General features: G+C 33.4%; 1 protein-coding gene across 1 annotated transcript in view; it reads right to left on the reverse strand.

Moving 5' to 3' along the window:
* Positions 1-5,318: 5,318 nt before the first annotated feature.
* Positions 5,319-18,392, reverse strand: part of Wdr36 (WD repeat domain 36) — a 35,909-nt gene continuing 22,835 nt past the window's right edge. The window contains exons 17-23 of the mRNA XM_063245464.1: positions 16,250-16,357; positions 12,574-12,671; positions 12,030-12,175; positions 10,471-10,590; positions 10,221-10,302; positions 9,512-9,699; positions 5,319-8,287 (exon numbers count right to left, since the gene is read on the reverse strand). Coding sequence (XP_063101534.1) covers positions 8,138-8,287; positions 9,512-9,699; positions 10,221-10,302; positions 10,471-10,590; positions 12,030-12,175; positions 12,574-12,671; positions 16,250-16,357 — 892 coding nt within the window. The 3' untranslated portion in view covers positions 5,319-8,137. The remainder of the gene's footprint in view (positions 8,288-9,511; positions 9,700-10,220; positions 10,303-10,470; positions 10,591-12,029; positions 12,176-12,573; positions 12,672-16,249; positions 16,358-18,392) is intronic.

Below are 18,392 nucleotides of genomic sequence, written 5' to 3' on the forward strand. Positions count from 1 at the left end.
TCACAATTGCTAGATTCAGATGCCTCTGTGACTGCATGAGGCTTGGGGGCCACCTAGACACAAACCATAACAAGGGGATATTTACTGTATATAATTGTGATTTTAGGTTTTGTTATATAACTATTAATCTCATATCCTATCATTTAAGGTGGCAAGTTAACACAAAGGTTTGTCAATTTTCTAGACTACTTGATGCTATCGTTATTACTGTTTTTACCACTTTAGCCAAGAGAAAGAACATAGTTATGCTCCATTGTTCTTCCCTGTATGCCAGTACTCAAATTGTCTGCAGGCCATAAATAATACCATAGGGCAACATCAAAGAACTGGATGTTAAGCCAAATAGGCAGCAATTTCTCATCCTTAATAAACTGAAGAAGCAGGATCTTGGGATAGACTCAAAAGCTACATACCATACACACCATACAAAGCTACATACCATACCATAAACAAACAATTTACAATCAATGCAGAGAACAAATTTTAAAAAATATAAAATGAGACGATACAGAAGCTGCTGCCCCAGAACCTTAGCTCATCCAAGGCAAATCCAGAGGCCACTGAGAAAGTAGAAACCAAAAAGAGAAACCAAACGCCACCAAGCTGAACTTTCTGAAATAGTAGCAGTGAAAGTAACAAAGCAGGTAAAATGAGGTCCTAGAAAAAACAAAAAATAATCTCACAGGTAACTAAAGGGATGGTGACCTAATAAAGGACACAGTTAGTTAAAAAAAAAAAAAATAGAGAACGTACATATCACAGAATCAACCAATGTGAGAACAGAATATCAGGTCTAGAAAACACATTTGCAGTTAATGATCATCAAAGGAAAGATTTTTTTAAACTAGCAAAGGACCACACACACACAAAATCTATTCAATAGCTGCTAGGTGATGCAAAGAACCTAAGACTGATAGGCAAAAATCCTCAATAAGACACTGGTAAAAAGAATGCAGCAAATCATTGAGATGATTATACACTCAGAACAAATACAATTCATTGGAGGGATGGAAGGGTGGCTCAACATACACAAATAGATAAATATAATATGATCCGGCCAGTGGATCAATCCGTGGGGTATACCTGGAGGGGGAACAGGGATGAAATAGAAACAGGGGGGAAACAAAGAGAGATGGAAGAAAGTTAAGGAGTCCAATCAAGCCTCGTTTATTCAGGAAGTGATCACATCTTTTATAGGCCAAGGGCGGGCTGGTGGGACTGGAAGAGGCTACGGGGATGAATACAGCAGGGTCATCGTCACATCCGGGTATGTGACATAAGCAGGAAAGGATTATGGTTAATGTAGGCAGGTACATCATATGCCCATAGGAGAGAGGTGGGGAGGCAGCGATGGGGCGGTCGTGCTGCTCCCTAGAGTAATAAATCACATTAACAAAACCAAGCAGAAAAGCACATAATTATTTCAATAGATGCAGAAAAGCACTTGACAAAGTTCAACACCCATTCATGATAAAAAAAAATCCTACAGAAAATGGGAATAAAATATCTGTAACTTAATCTGATGATATCAACAGGCAACATCATACTAAATGGTCAAACACTGACAGCTTTCACACTAAAATCAGGAACAAGACAAGGATATCCTCTATCATCTCTTCTACTCAATATAGTTCTGAGAATATTACCCAGAGCAGTTAGACAAGAGAAAAAAATAAGGATAGCAAAGAAAGAAGTTAAATTACCATTTGTGGATGACATGATACTCTATATAGGAGATCCCAAAACCTTTACCAAAAAATTCCTAGGTCGAATAACCAAATTCAGTAGCACAGTGAGATACAAAGTCAATATTCAAAAATCAGTAACATTACTATACATACATTACAAACTCGTAGAGGGAAATCAGGGAAATATCTTTCACAATAGCATCAAGAAAAGTGAAGTATTTCGGAATCAATCTAATGAAGCAAAAGACCTTTACATTGAAAACTACAGCACACTGAAAAATGAGATCGATATCAGAAAATGGAAATATAACCTTTATTGGATAGAACCAATATGGTGAAAATAGTCATGCTTACAAAATTGTTACACAGATTTAATGCAATCCTGACCAAAATATCAAAAGTATACCTCACAAAACAAGAGAAAACAACTCTAAAGTTCATTTGGAACCAGAAAAGACATGAAAAACAAAAGTAAGTCTAGGCAACAAAGGCAAGGCAGGGGTTATCACAATCCTCAATGTGAAACAATATGACAAAACTGTGATGAAAAGCAGCATTATACTGGCAAAAACAAAACATACATTCAAATCACCGAGGCCTATTAAAACTCAAGTTGTTGGACAACATTCCTAAGGTTTTTTCAAGTCTGGTGCTGGACCTAAGAATGTGTGCTAACAAGTCCTCACATGATGCTGGTGTCACTTTTCTATGACTTTCATCAACATTAGTGACCCCTTTCTTTGCAACAAGCATCATAGTCTCAGTGGTAGAAGGGCCACAGCACTTATATTCAATTATTCTTTTGAAAGTGATTATGGCTTGGAACTTCAGGATCTCCAACTTTTTTTTTTTGTACCAGGGATCGAACTCATGACCTCATGTCTGCTAGGCAGGTGCTTATGCCACTGAGATAAATCTGCAGTGCAGGATCTCCAAATATTAACAGTAGAAAACAAGAGTCCGCAAAGGATGAATATTAGTCACCAAAAACATAAAACTTTAAATGCCCTTTGTCTTTCCAAACATACGATCTTTTTCTTGGATTATTTCAGGCTTGCTGACTCCTTGGATGGAGACTAGTGCTTGTGAGGGCTTTTCTTTTGAAGGAGCAGGATTGTATGGTTAAGTAGTATGTTAAAAATCCACGTACAAGCATCATAGTTTCCTAAGACATGACAGCTTTATATCTTCTGAAAGTGCACCCTCCCCTTGGCTATGAAACAGGTAAAAACAGAATGTATGAGGTAGGAAAGCCTTCCTTGTTTTACCCATGGAGGTAGGAAGCAGAAACAAAGAGATCTTTGTTCACTAGGCTGTGAACAGAGGGAAGTGAGATAATTGAGTATGAGGAAGAGAAGAATTGTAGCCTCTAGCATCCAAGCTTTCAACAAGAGGCTGTACATCTGTGGCTTACTATCTTGAAAAGAATGAAATAGTATCCCAAGAAAACCAGAAATACCAGTTTTTCCCGTATTTCTCAATGTTTTAGCCCTCATTACAAAAATTTTCTGAAACCAACCTAACCCTTAACAAGAATATCCTCATATTCTACTTCTTGAGGAATCACTAAAGTGTTCTGTGATTTGCCATTGAAATCCATTTTAAAGATAGTAAAACTGGCCTTGCAGGCAATTACATTAATATAACCTTGTCTCAATGCCTTGGTCTATCCTAAGACCTGTATACTTTGATTTGACTATATGCTAATTTAGCTATTTAATACATAAGCATGTATTTTACTTTGTCTATCCTTAAGAGAATTTAAAAAAAAAGAACTTTAAAAATGTAGAACTTTCAAATGCAAGTTTTAAAAATGCTTCCCCAGATTTTTGTATACTATTAATTCTCCAGTAAGATTTACCATTTTAGACAGAGGTAAATCTAGTAGTTTTGATGCCTTACCTTTATATCTAATAACAAAGCCCATTTCTTCAGGTAGCTACTTTCCTTTTCTAATCCATAAGGTTTTTTATGGTTGTCTCCATTCCATTTTCAGGTTTCATATGACCTAGGCCTAGCTAATCAAAGCACAAGTCCACTATGTTTATAGTGACTGGATCAAAATAGGTTCACTGAGATTTTATTTTAGGACTTAAAGACAGTCATTTTCTAATTAGTGTAAGAAGAATATATAAATTCAAAACTGTTAGCAGCTGTGTTGCCTTAATGTTTGTTTTGTTTTGTTTTTTTGGTACTAGGAATTGAACTCACGACCTTATGTCTGATAGGTAGGAGCTTAAGCCACTGAGTCAAATTTCTAGCCCTGCCTTAATGTTTGATTATTAAAATATAACTGCAACTCTAAAAGAAATTCTGGCACATAAGAGATTCTTTAAAAAGTATCAGATGGATCTCCATTGAGCATTTGGCCAAGAATGAGAAAGCCAAAGAACGAAGTGGTGGAGCTGACCGATTGCCAAGGAATTTTTATAAGTAGGTTAAGGCCCATTTTCCCCTGAACTTTGAGTGGGGCTCTGTCACTTGTAACCAAGCAATTAACCAAAAGGTATACTTTACCTATATATTTTACCAATATGGCTTGAGAAGAGGAAGAAAACTCAATACTAAGTAATTACAGAGTTAAATAGAAAAACAAACAACGTAATATGTGCAAGGTTCTTTTTGTTTAAATAGACCAAGAAATTTTTTTAAGTCAAAGAAAGCTGAAAAAAAAAAACCAAAGAAAGCTAATTCTATGAAATGACAAATGACCTGGCTCATCTTATTTAGAGTTCTATTCCATGGATGAAATATGATTCACTCTGAGAAATATTTATTTAAAACCCATTGTATTATGCCAGTATATACATTATACCAATTAAAGAATTTTTTGTAGTTACTGGGGATCAAAGTCAGAGTCCTGTGTATGCCAAACATGCACTATACCACTGAGTTACCCCTTATTACTATTCAAGTTAAGCCTCTCAAGAAGCTGTGATTATAGACATGTGCCAGTACATTCAGCAAAATTTATGTATAGGAGCTTTTCTGTGTGTGTGATGAGGCCTTGCTGTGTTGCTTAAGCCAGCCTTAAACTAGCAATCCTCCTGCCTCAGCCTTCTGGGGAGCCTGAATTATAGGTGTTGGCCATTGTGCCCATCTTTGCCATTTAAAGACTTGATTCGATTCTTAAATACAAAAGCTGAAAAACCATTTAACAAAAAATTCATGACGTTAACTTTTAAAGAAGTATTAGAAACAAAATTGAATTTAACATAAATTCAAGGGATCCTTAATAAGAGACATACTGATAAAATTTTGAAAGAAAACTTCTGCAGTGGCAGAATAATTAGCAATAAATATCAAGCTACTTTCCTACAATATTTATATCAATTTATAAAATGTATGATATCCAACAAAATATAATCTGTATAATAAATCTGCCTAAAATGTATGATCATATACATAAAAAACTGTGAAACTAAGAGAATACTGCCTATAAATGATATGATTTAAAGATAAATATTACTCTTACATAATACTCAGTAGAGCACTTTGCTGCAAATCAGTTCTACAAATTGAGTGAAACAAGAAATCAGACTTTGAGAAGACAAGCTCACTCAGTAGCTAAGAAATTGCTGAAAAACATCAGGGATGGTCTACCCCACCAAATCTGAGAGTGTAACAAACTACAATCAAACAAATACACTATTTATTAGAAATATCAAACAATTCAATAAAATAATTTAGTACATTATGAAGTAGCATTTCACAGTAGAGACAAAAAGAACTTTCCAAGAAACGAGTTTTGAATAGACTTTTGCATAAAGGCAGGTCTATGGCTTACCTTCTTTATATAAATCAATTACACATACAGATATAGGCATTAACTACTCAGATGTTCATCTTAGAAAATACAAATAACCATGAAATGAACACATATAAACACATGATAAATATCTTAGAAAACAGAGGATTTACATTATATCTTGTAATAAGAAAACTCAATGTGACTATAAAAATATAAAACATCTATAAAAAGAAACTATTAAGTCAGACAAGCTTCTGACTGGGAGAAACATTCACAATAGATACAAAAGATCTGTATCTTAAGATGTACGAAACTTTAAAATCCATGAATTAAAAAGACAAATTATTGAACAGAAAAATGAGCAATTAGAAGAAAATTCACAAAGAAACATGAATAACCTAAAATATATAAAGAGATGCCTACCCATACCAGTGTTAGAAATAAAGAGACGCCTACCTTTACCAGTGTCAGAATACAGTATTTTTTCACATATTAGATTAATACAAATTACAAAGATCTAATTCAACTGTCTGTTACATGACAAAACAGGTACTCATTTTTTGTTGAGGGAAGCTATATACTGATATAGCCACTTTGGAAGCCAGCTAAAAGTATCTCTTTTTTTTTTTTTTTTTTTGTCTTTTTCCTTTTTATCGGTACCGGGGATCGAACTCACGACTGCCTGCTTGTAAGGCAGGCGCTTATGCCGCTGAGCTAAATCCCCAGCCCCTAAAAGTATCTCTTTAAATTAAAACTGCTCATCTTCTGGCCAAGCAATTCAAACCCTAAACATAAATACTAGCACATGAAGACCCATACAAGATGATGTTCACTTCAGCACTGTTTACAATTAGAGGAGAACAAAAAAAAAAAAAAAAAAAAAAAGTCTACTATAAGCGAACTACTATAAGCTACTATAAGCAAAGAATCTACTATAAGCAAAAGAGATACAATGAGAAAGTAGATTAGTTAAACGTCAATGGAATGCAAAACAAGTAGGAAAAGTAAACAGAATGAGAAACATCTTTGGGTAAAAATAACTACACATTTATTTCTTGCAACTATGTATGATGACTGATATGTATTTCAATTGTCAAAAGATGTGACTGATACCTTTAAAAGCAAAATTAGTCACATTACATGTGTAATTTAACTTAAGGGGAAGCCGGATGCATAAACTGACATTTTAGGAAAAACAGACACACAATTATACTTTTATGTATTTCTCTCTGGTGCTCTGTCCCTTGATGGCAAACACATAAGAAATGCTCTGGAAGGGATACCTGCTAATAATGTAGAAACAGTTCCTAATAATATTGCCAATAAAAATAACATTTTAAACTCTGTATTCATTTGCAAGACAAGAAAATTCAGTTCATAATTTATAAAAGGAATACAATTTCAGTTCAAGTTCTTATGTTGTGCTATTTACAGTCTTTACAAGTTTCATGATTACATACTGAATTTTTGCTTTTACTGTATTTGAGACAAAGGAAAATATAGCACAGTTTTTAAGGTCAGAATTTAAAATGTTACTAATATTTCAATCAGTGGCTTAATAAACTGACATACGTTTTCAGGAGAAAAGTAAATGTATACAAAGCCAGACTGGTTTATTTCCTCAGTTAAATAATTCTATCAAATATTATTAAGAAAAATAATTTAATATTAAATTTCTCATTTATCAACTCCTTTTAATGTCTGCTTTCTGTAAATTATTTTTAAATTCTTTTAAATTCATCAAGAGTGTTATCGATGATCAAATCTAGCCAGCTCCATTTTAAGAGCAACGCTACTTTTGAGTATAAAAACTAAAAATAGTACTCCGTATTTTCAAAAACTACTTAAATAAATGTTTATTTTTCATTTACAAATTGCTAAAGAATTGGACCATAAAAAAGAAAACGATGATGAGGAAAGAGGAAACTTCCAGAGCTACTGTATTTCACAACACCTGTGAGAGAAAGGTACAGCCAGCAGTTTCCTCTCAAAGTCATTAGTGAAGAAAGAAAAACCTGTGAAGGACAACCTTCAAAGAAATTTGGTATTCCCCTTTGATGTCCTAGGTATCTATCTGTTCAGCCTTTTCCAACACAATCTGCCTCAGGTGGGCAAGCACCTCTCACATTTCTGATTCAAGAACAATTTCGTTCAGAAAACAACGATGGAGAGAACAGTAGGCCTGTATTAGAAAGTTAGCTCATCTCTGAGATTCCAGCTAACCTCACCTTAACTCTTCTGCAAACAAGGGTGTACTAGAAGACATCTGATGCACCTGTCAGTTATCTTCATCTAAAATCATGATGGAATCTGTTATCTTCACACAAAAAGGTATTTTTTATAATACTGTAGATCTGTTTTACCTGTTTCTTCAATAAAGTTCAGCACTAGCTTACAATAAACATGCAGCCATCTCTTTCATGTGATAAACCCACAAACATGTGCTGGTAATAACAATAAAAAATTTATACATAAGTAACTACTTTGAAAAGAGTCAAAGTAGGTTATGAATAGACTGCTTAGGTCTTTAAAACAAAAGGCAGGTATAATTTTATTTCAAGGAAGGATTAAGATTTAAAGGAATAAATTACTAACTAGGTAAGTAGTGTCAGCATTTTTCACACTGAACCTGGAAAACAAAGATGAGTTAAACAGAACCCATTTAATGTAAGTCTTTGATTTCTTTAATCACTTAAGTTTATAACAAAGCACTTTTGATATAATTTAGAACACTCATGCTTTGATTGAAGAGAGACTGTAAATGAATCCAATTTTCTTCCACTTGTGATAATAATTTTGTCATTTCTTCTAGAAGTATTGGTTCTGAAGGAAGCATTTTAAGATGTAACTGAAAAGAAAGTAGGATATTTTATTCAATAAAACTAAAGTTTTACCTTTGTATTCATTTTCCTTTGAAGGAAACTGAAAAAATGCTATCTAAATATCTTATATACTGGTGTATTTACATTTTTTTTTTTTTTTTTTTTTTTGATTCGGTCTTGCTATGTAGTCCAAGCTGGCCTTGAATTTGTGATGATCCTCCTGACTCAGCTTCTCAAATGCTGGGATTGCAGACATGTACCACTATATGCGGTTTGTAACTATCTCCACTTTCCCCCTCCTAGAAACTTTCATCATTTTTCTCCCCCATTTCAAAGTCCTGAAACAAGGTTCTAGATTTGTTTTTTGTGGGTTTTTGTTTGTTTTCATTTTTTGATGGTATTGGGGATAAAACCTCACACTTACCACTGAGCTATGCCCCTCAATTCGAAGTCCCAGTTCTAATATAAATTCCACATTTCTATGCTTCTATAAATTCTCCTTTCAGTGTAACCAACTGGTAATGAACGGTGGATAGATGAAATGTTTGCTTTATTTCCCAAAGGTTTTTAAGTAAGTTCAAATGAAGTGACTAAAACATAGTACATGTGGGAAAAGATATACCTGTACCTTTTAATACATTGGGCCACTTTGTTTAAGTATCTAGTTTTTAAGTAATTAAGTAATCAGATTGAGTGAAAACATTTTAACTATTAATAGACTAAAGAAAGACAGATATTCAAAACATGATTTCACTATTATGTTACTCACAAAAGCAACTATCTTGTGCCAAATCACTTTAAAATCCAACTCTGATAGAGATAAGTATTTTGATTGCAGCAGTAGAAAAAAATTCCATAAAGCCTGGCTTTCTCTTTGTGATCACAGAAACTTTTACAAAATACAACTACTTTAAAAAAAAGTTAGTGGATCAACACATTGGAGCAGATAGGTAATAGGAAAATCAAGGAGCACAGTTTAAATTTTGGTGCTGTTATAAAACCTATAAAGCTGCACAGTCCAACTACTCCAATGTGGTAGTTACCAGCCACATGTAACTACTGACACCTTAGGTAAAATTAAATTCAGTTTCTCAGTCACAATGGCCACATTCAAGTATTTAAGAGTTACATAAGAGAAGTAGTGATCACATTGGACACTATGGATATAAACATTCTCATCTTTATGAAAAATTCTATTAGACAATACTGCTTTTGAGGAGAAAAAGTAGAAATATCTTAGACTTACTTACCTTTAGAAACAATGCAAGGTATGCCTGGGCTAACTCAAAATCACGCTTCCTTTCCAACATCATTGCAATCATTTTCAAGAAACTCTGCATAACTTCTACAGAGCCACCACCATCAGGAGACAAATTTCGTAGCTCTGTTTCAATTCCTGAGGGGCCTAATTCTTTTAGGAGGTTGAGAGCAGTCTCATCTGTATTAAATTTTTTATAAATTCCACATATTACTCACAATCACTTCATTTAAATATATTAATATACTTAAATATATTAAAAAATTTCTATAGGATACTTTACAAATATATGAAACAATCTATGAAAAAAGTCTTTGTTGTAACAAATTTGTAAAGAAAAGGTATGCAAATTACCAGAGACAACAAAACTTTTACATTTAATGTACATTAAGGACCTCTTTATTATAAACACTGCCAATAAATGTATTCATCTCCAAATTGCAAAATAAGAAAAAATTAACTTTTCGTACAGAAAATGTGAAAAGTTTTCAAGAAACTATTATACTGTTATCATCTGAGTTTTGTGTCACTCTTTTAATACAATGTAATTTAAAAGCTACAATTAGTTCAGATTAAAACCAAAATTTTCATCCTTTGCTTTTACTAACCTCTTTTTAGTTAAAAAATCTGGTATTCCCTTCAACTTTTCTTCATGTTAAGTAAAACAGGCTATATATGTATTAAGATATAGTTTAACTTACAATTATTATTTAGCAATCCTTCTTCAAGTTTCAAACAGAAATCTGATTTTTGAGCCAGAATCCCAAGGTTAACCACCTTAGACTAAACAAAAACAAATATACATTATTAAAAGAATGTGTCATCAAATACACATAGCTTGTAATTATAAGCTATCATTATTTACATTTGCAAAACTGGGTCTTGGTAAAGAACTATACAAAATATATGCAGACACAAATCCCAAATATAACACTCCAATTTGGTTCTTACCTGTTGGGAATCTTTATTTTGTTCAGGTGCAGCGTATCTAGGCACAAGACCAGGAACTGTTGGAATAAAAAATGGTGCTGATTTGGGAACTTTAGGAGGTTCCTTTGGCTTATTCTTTTTCTGATTAAGAGAAAATGAAATGAAAAAAAGACTAGTAATTATCTTAACAATTCTTAATTCCAAATAAAATCTAAAACAAATACCAAGAAGTTAAAAGGGATCAAACTTATCCAGATTAGACTGTCAAAATAAAATCCACTTGACCATAGCCATTCCTAACCCCAGCTCCACAATGCAGACCTCATGCCTCCAGTATCCTTGCTGAGGAAGGCAGCTGGAAACTCTTGAGTGCAGAACAGCTCGATGACAATTTTTATCTTCCTGAAATGACCTTTTGTACTGAATACAACCTTGGAAACCAAGTGGCAACAGAAAGATTTCTACATAGAATGGTGATCAAACTATTGTTCTTAAAAATAAAAAAAAAATTGGAACCAGATGGAAACACCCTGTATTAGAAGAAATTTGGTGTATTTTTGTGAAGTGCAACACTAATTGTTCAATTTTCTTAAAATTTTTATTTTTATAAAATATTTCCAGTATTAGTAAAATTCTACTGGAATTCCTGATGGAAGAATTTGGTTTGGTTTTTTGATTTTTTTTTTTTTTATTTTTTGGTACTAGGGATTGAACTCAAAACCTTGTGCTTGTTAGGCAGGTGCATTATGCCACTGAGCTGGCAAGAGTCCCTGGCAAGAATTTAGTTTCAATAAATACACGTTATTGTAGCCTGCAATACTATTTATTACAAGTTTTAATGAATGTTTATGCATATATCCAACCATATCAAGTTTCACAAAACAACACTTGTTATCAAAAGACAGCTTGAAAATTTCTACGCTAGTAATTCAATTGCTTTTTATACTCACAAATTAGGCTCCTGAAAACACTAATTTGTACACAGATGACCACTGTTCATGTAAAACTTACAATTCTTTGAAAACCAAGGGACTTAGTTTGTTTTTCACTGCCATATACAGTGAGAAACTGTACATTCTCTGGTATTTGTACATTAAACTTATGTACCTGATCTATACAACAAGCTCTAAAAATCCTTTTACAGTTCACAGAGAGATAAGCAGCTAATGAAAATTAACTGCAGCCTACCATACACACACATGCACACAAAATCAAACAAAAAACTAATGACATTTTCTTAATCCTCAAACATGTAGCAAGAAAATACATTAGGGTAGGATTTTTTGCCTTCTTATTTTAGAAGTTCACAAAGTAATTTATCAAACTGGACTTAAAAAAATGTAATTTTTAAAAGATCTACACTGTAGTCGAAGACTGTACTTCTGCCACATACACATCTGCAGAGTACTCTCAAAACTGATGGAGAATATCTTTATGCAAACCATACTAAATGAAATACATGCAATTAAATACCATTGTGTCTGCTGAGACACTGCCTCTCCTAATGGCCTCTGGTTAAAAAAAAAATGATTAAAGAAGGTGTGTTTAAAGCTCACTATTGTGTGTACTCTAAATATTACCTTAATGACATCAAGATGAAGAAGGTTTTTCCACCGTGATTCAGGGAGAAGTGACAGAGTGACTAACTCCTCACTCAACTGTTCTGGTGAATTATACTCTATCATTTCATCACTTGGCTCCGTATTTTCTTCTGATACTTCCATATCTTAAAAAAAAAATTCAGATAAATTAATGCAAAATGAAATTTTATCATATAAAAAAGCAACTTAATTCAACTCAAATCTGTTTAAATTTTATAACATGTCCCCTCTATACAGCTTATACACTGTTAATATTTACTTTCTTTGCTTGTGCTTCTTTTTCTTACTTTCTCATGTTAACTGTAACTTTTACCATCAGATCCAAAATACTTTTACACCAGTATATTATTTGATACAGATATGATATCCATTATATTTTTATATAAACTGAAGTCAAAGTATTTAATTTCACTTACACAAAAACTCTAATTGAATGCAATAAACTTTGCCTTCTGTACCAATAGCCATTAAATTAGACTTACAATATTATACCTCAACAATTGTTTTGCTATTTTGTGATTACCTTGGGTATGACAAGTACCAGGAAGCATAACTACTGATGGAACATAATCTGTAGGAAGTGGTCGTAATGAGACAACTGAATACAGGGAAATATTGGACCTGAGAAATCAAAATGAAAGAATATTTTAAAAGTTTAAAAATAATTACTTCAGAGAAACTTCAACAACTGCTAACAATCACAATTTCGCTTTTGACCACATTGCACTAACTAGTTAGAAAAAGATCAAAAAGACAGATCGCATTAACCTGAAATGCCTTTATGTCATAGATATTGTCTCAAGAAAACAGTGTAAAAACATGAATGGAATGTTACTAATGTAGTACAAAAATATGGGTAAGAGGGATAAAACCAAATTATGCTTTCATAAGGTAAAATAACTTCTACGTCTTGTTTTAACAACATCAACCTTGGCTTAAGTAAATAATAACGAAAGATGGATTCAGAGACTGAATATACTGTTTATGTTCTTGGGGATACTGACTAGTCATGGATTCCCCTTTTCTAGAAATGACTTACTAAGTGGCTGTTTCTTACTTGATCCTTCATGTTCATGGATGAGTAATAAAAATATAGACACCATTCCCAAAACAGACATATTCTTTTCCTTACCCATTATGAATCTTGAATGGAAAATAAAAATTAGGTATCTCTAATCTTGAGTGATATTCACGGTATTATGCAGGGGAGCTCCATATTCCTGCTGCAGAGGTCCCAAGCTATTTTTCTCCTATTTTAATCACTGAAGTTTCATTGATTTCATTTATTTATTTATTTTGGTACTGGGAATCGAACTTATGACCTAACACTTGCCAGGCAGGCAATCATGCTGCTGAGCTAAATCCCCAGCATTTCACTGATTTTAAAAGATTTCCCCATTTTACTTATCAAGTTGGCTAAAGTTGATTTTTTATGTATTTATTTTTAAAGTAAATTTTTAAAGTATATTTTAAATATAACATTTTTACAATTGGAAAAAGAATCACTTTCCCTTCCTCAATAGATATACAAACTCAGCAAGCAGATAAAAACTTTTCTAGACCCAGGTTATTTAGCTTTCATTTTGAGGGATCACAGTTCCTTAAAGGTTCAAATAACAGCTTAAAAATTGCTACACGTATCTTCACATTGTTATATTTTATTTGTTATTTTTTATTCACATGCATATTTTATTCATTTATTCTAATAAACACTAGATTAAGTGTATCTATTTTTAAGAAGCAGCAAAGCACTTACAAATGGGCTACAGACCATGTATCAAACTGCTACCAAGGAAAATACAGCAGCAAATTCTCTACTAGGAACACGTTATTTCACATGAAATCCCAAATAATTCTTACCTCTAACTTCTCAAATTTTTACAGGACTAGAGATTAACAAGGTATAAACGGGGCTTGAGAAAAAGAAGCTTTAAATAGAATAGTACATATTTTAAATTACCCAAGATTGATGTTTATAGAGAAATCGAAGTATATCTCAATTTTTATGCACACAGACAAAAATGGTAGTGAAATTTTTGTGTTTACTCAAAAGAGTTTTAAGTAAAGATGAAACAGGAATAGTTTGTGACGTTTTCATAATGTCCATACCATTCTCTCCTTGTTTACTGCTCATTTCATCAGCTAACCTGAAGACTACCTGGTTTAAAATACTTGATAATTCAGTCCAGAAAATTAAGATCACAAATAAAGAACAACTTTTAATACACCATTAATACTAATGATTAAAAATTATCAGTCTTATGCATTTATCCTAAAACATTTTCTGAAAGGAAATGAATTATATAAAAGACAACCCTTTAAAATATGGATGGCCTTTATTATCTCAATCTTCTGTCTTTTTTTGTCTTTTCAGTACTTTTGTCCACTGTTTTCTCATTATCTCCCCTGCATTTTGGGTAACACCATTTGCCCTTTGGTTTATATGTAAGTGAAACACACAAAAAGTGAGAACATTCAATTGGATACTGTTCATTGTCATTCTTTCATTTCTCCGTAAGACACTTGGTTATATAAACAGTACATGGGATCTACTGTAAACCCAACAGGTGAAGCTTCTTTTTCTTCCACATTACGTATTTTTTAAATTTTGTTTTGTTACCTGGGATCAAACTCACGACTTCATGCTTGCTAGGCAGGCACTTATGCCACTGAGCTAAATTCCTGGCAAGCTTCTCTTTCTTTTTTGACCTTATAGAGTTTCTTTTTCTTGGCTGACTTAGATTTCTTTTCTTTCGGTGGCTGATCACATAGTCTTCAACCTCATTTATCATGTGACATAAATCACAGCTTTCACTGGTTAGCTATCAGCAGGTCTTCTCGAAGAACTTTCTGGTTGGGCAGAATCCATCTTTGCCTTATCTGAGATTTGTTCATTTTCAGCAGGCTCTTGGAAACACTGTGAATGCATTTGTCTTGCTCAATTTATTATCAATTTGTGCATTTGTGTAACAATCTGAATGTTTTCATCTCTCAATTCTTGACTATCAGTGCTCCCTAGAGACGCTGCTGTAGGTGTTTTTTCTGGTTTGAATTTTCTTATATTCTCCATACACATCATCAATTTCCTTTATGTTTATGGTAGACTCTGACACTGATTGTGCTAGGGCCCAAAAAGCCCCATGATCAGGAGAGTCAGTTCCTTCCCAGTTAGCTAGTGTGGCCCATCCAACCCCTTCTAGCAAGCCACCAGACCAGCCAGTTTCGGGTCTGGTGGGAGCACAGGCCCACACCCTGCCCTAGGTCTTATTTTATAAAGCAGGCTAAAGTTCAGAAGGGATGCCAAGGTCATACAGCAGCGTTGGGATAACTATAAGAGACATTAAAGGCCTGGCTGGCTTTTACAATTTACTTATCATTTCTGCAAAAAGAAGTCAAATATGATAACAGATAAAAATCAATCATGCAGTTTAGAATACACACATAAGCAAAGCATACACATAATCAAACAGATGTTGAATTAGTCATAGATTTACAGTATATTAACTACCTGTGTCAACTATAGTGATACCTCAATTGTTGAACTCAATTTGTTCCAAATTTGTGTTTGAATACTAAAAAGTCTAAGAATTGAGCATATTTTTCCCATAAGAGAACAAAGGAAAACCAAATTATGGGTTTTGAAAGGAGATCTCAAAATTATACTTATAAATTCATTTTTCATGACTTTAACGAATTTTACAAGGATTTTTTTTTCTTTAACTCTATCTTCGTTTTCAGTATTTTTCTCTAGCTTTATTACTGGTATCACTAACTTTCTTTGGGGCTATGATTACATTATTTTATGCAAATAAAACAAAAAAAAAGCACAATTACAACATTTTATCACAGTAACACCAATACTGTATGTTGTCTAGGCTGCAGTAGAGATGGCACTGAAGCATCACCTGTGAGACACAACATATGACTCATTCTTAGGCTGTACAGGTTTCTTCAAGTTGGATTTTTAGTTGACTATCAAGCAAAGTTCAAACACCAACAGATTTATTTCAAACTTTGCTGTTACAGTAGTGGAAAGTTCGAGCTTGGAGCCATGGGGGTAACTGAGATGCCACTGTATGGGAAATATCCACTGTATTTTTTAACTGAATAGTAATTTTAACCACCATGATTCTCTGACGGAAGCACTGTCATCATCATCATCATCATCTTCTTCCTAAGCAATGTGTGAAATAACTCACCATAGATAAATTCCAAGGTGGTCCACATGGGAAGTTGCTAGAAAGTCTCCAGTAGGGGACATAGTCACATTGAGAGGCGCTGAATCCAACAAAAAGCAGTCTATAAGGCTATAAAAGACATTAAGGTGTTAAAGTACTCATACTTTACTAAAAAAAATAAATAAATTCACAAAAAAATATTTTTACTGGAAGAACAGGGTATAAGATACAGAAATTTGTGTGTGATTTTTTAAAAATACAGGCAGAAAGTCATTGCGAAAGATCATCTTTGTCAACTAAGTTACCATGTAAAAATGACCTCTTTTAACAAGAAAGACCCAAAACAATAAAATGGTCCAATTAACTAAATAAGAAGTAAGCAGAGAGAATATAGGTGAAATGGATTGTTTGTCTAATCCTGACTTGGGGCAATTTTAAAAACATCATACATTCTACATAAACACAAGTAGTTATTCCAGTGACAACAACAACAACAAAAAAAAAACTGCGATAACAGAAGACTGTAATAACACAAAATAGCTCTAGAGAATGGTAACAGAATGGAAAAAAATTTTGAGCAACAGTTTTCCAAATAGATAACTAAGTTATACATGAAAAACATGTACATTAAGTATTTAGAGATCAATCAATCAGAACATAACTTAAGGAAACTAGTCTGACAGTTTTAAAATATGGGATTGACCCCCGAGTGGTACATGCCCACAAGCACAGCACTCTGAGAGGCTGCGACAAGAGGATCTCAAACTTCAGCCCAGCCCAGGTAACTTACTTAGAAGACAATGTCTCAACATAAAAATAAAAACAACATAAATAAAGAGTTGGAATACTGCTCACTGCAAAGGCCCTGAGTTCAATATCTCCACCCACCACCCAAATTGTTAAAGGAGTCTGAAAGCTGGAGAGAAAAAAAGGAGTAATCACATACAAGTAAAGAGATGTAGAGAGGCCTCAGGCAGAATAGGAAGTTTGAGCTGTGCCTTAATAACAGGAGGATTTCAAAGGATACTAAAAGCAGAGAAGGCACTTCCTGGCTAAGAAAAATATGGATAGTGAAGTAAGAAAAAATACATTTAGGTGTATGGTGAGGAGTAACAGTTGGGTGGAACCATTAAGCAGGAGTGTAAGACTGTTTATTTAGTCTTGAACACCAAATATCTGAGTTGTTAGCTCAAAAATGATAGTAACCTAGTAAAGATTTTTGAGCAGATTGTGCTATAAACTTTACTTTCATAACACAACTTCCCAACAGGACACAAAATATACTTGATCAGGAGGAACAGTGAGACTTTGCTAGTAATCGTTTAACAACACCAATCTAAGATGACAGTCACTGGAAGTGAAATCAGGCAGACTTAAGGATCAAAGAGAAAGATCTACACAAATTCTCATCATACCAGGAAGATTTCTAAGACCGATTAACAAAAGCAAGAATATTTTTACAAGATTATACTAGTTTTAAAGAGCTTATTAAAAAAAAAAAAAAAACCTTATTTACTGAGGACAATAATTATCCATTGACAGACATAAGTGAACAACTGAATTTCAGGATCTACACTAAGTAATACAAATTACTGGAAGAACCAGACAACAATAGCTACCATGACTTTCAGTGTTCTATCTTGGGAATTATCTATAGCACTGGCATGTACTGATTAACCTAATCTTTACAACTTAGAGGCAGATCTATCCTCCCTATACAGATCAGAAAACTCAAAATTTGCTAGGGAGAAAGTAACTGTGTCAACATTTGAACCCAAGCAGTCTGCACTTTTAACCACCTTTAACACTAGTAAAATCACTACTGAAACTAAAGACACAGCACACAGTGTGGTAACATGTACAAATAAGGTGTGTTTACACTGCTGATTCAATAGAACATGTTGAACATCTCAAATGTAAAAAGTTCTCTGGTAGAGGCATTAAGTGACCTGGCAATAATAAGATTATCTCTCTCAATTTGCTAAAAGAACCATTAGAAATATAAATCTTCATTAATGAATACAAGGTGGGAAAAATGCTAATATTAGGAGTACTGGAAACAAATGCCCACGTTGTGTTAAGGATAAAAACAATTCCTGGTTGTGGTGGAAAAGGGCAGTAATAAGCTGTCTTATTTTTTGCTCAGGCTTATTTTGGAAGCTCA

Source organism: Cavia porcellus, unplaced genomic scaffold, assembly GCF_034190915.1.
Source record: "Cavia porcellus strain 051 isolate PalLab524CR breed Dunkin Hartley unplaced genomic scaffold, mCavPor4.1 scaffold_2, whole genome shotgun sequence".
Classification (NCBI taxonomy): domain Eukaryota; kingdom Metazoa; phylum Chordata; class Mammalia; order Rodentia; family Caviidae; genus Cavia; species Cavia porcellus.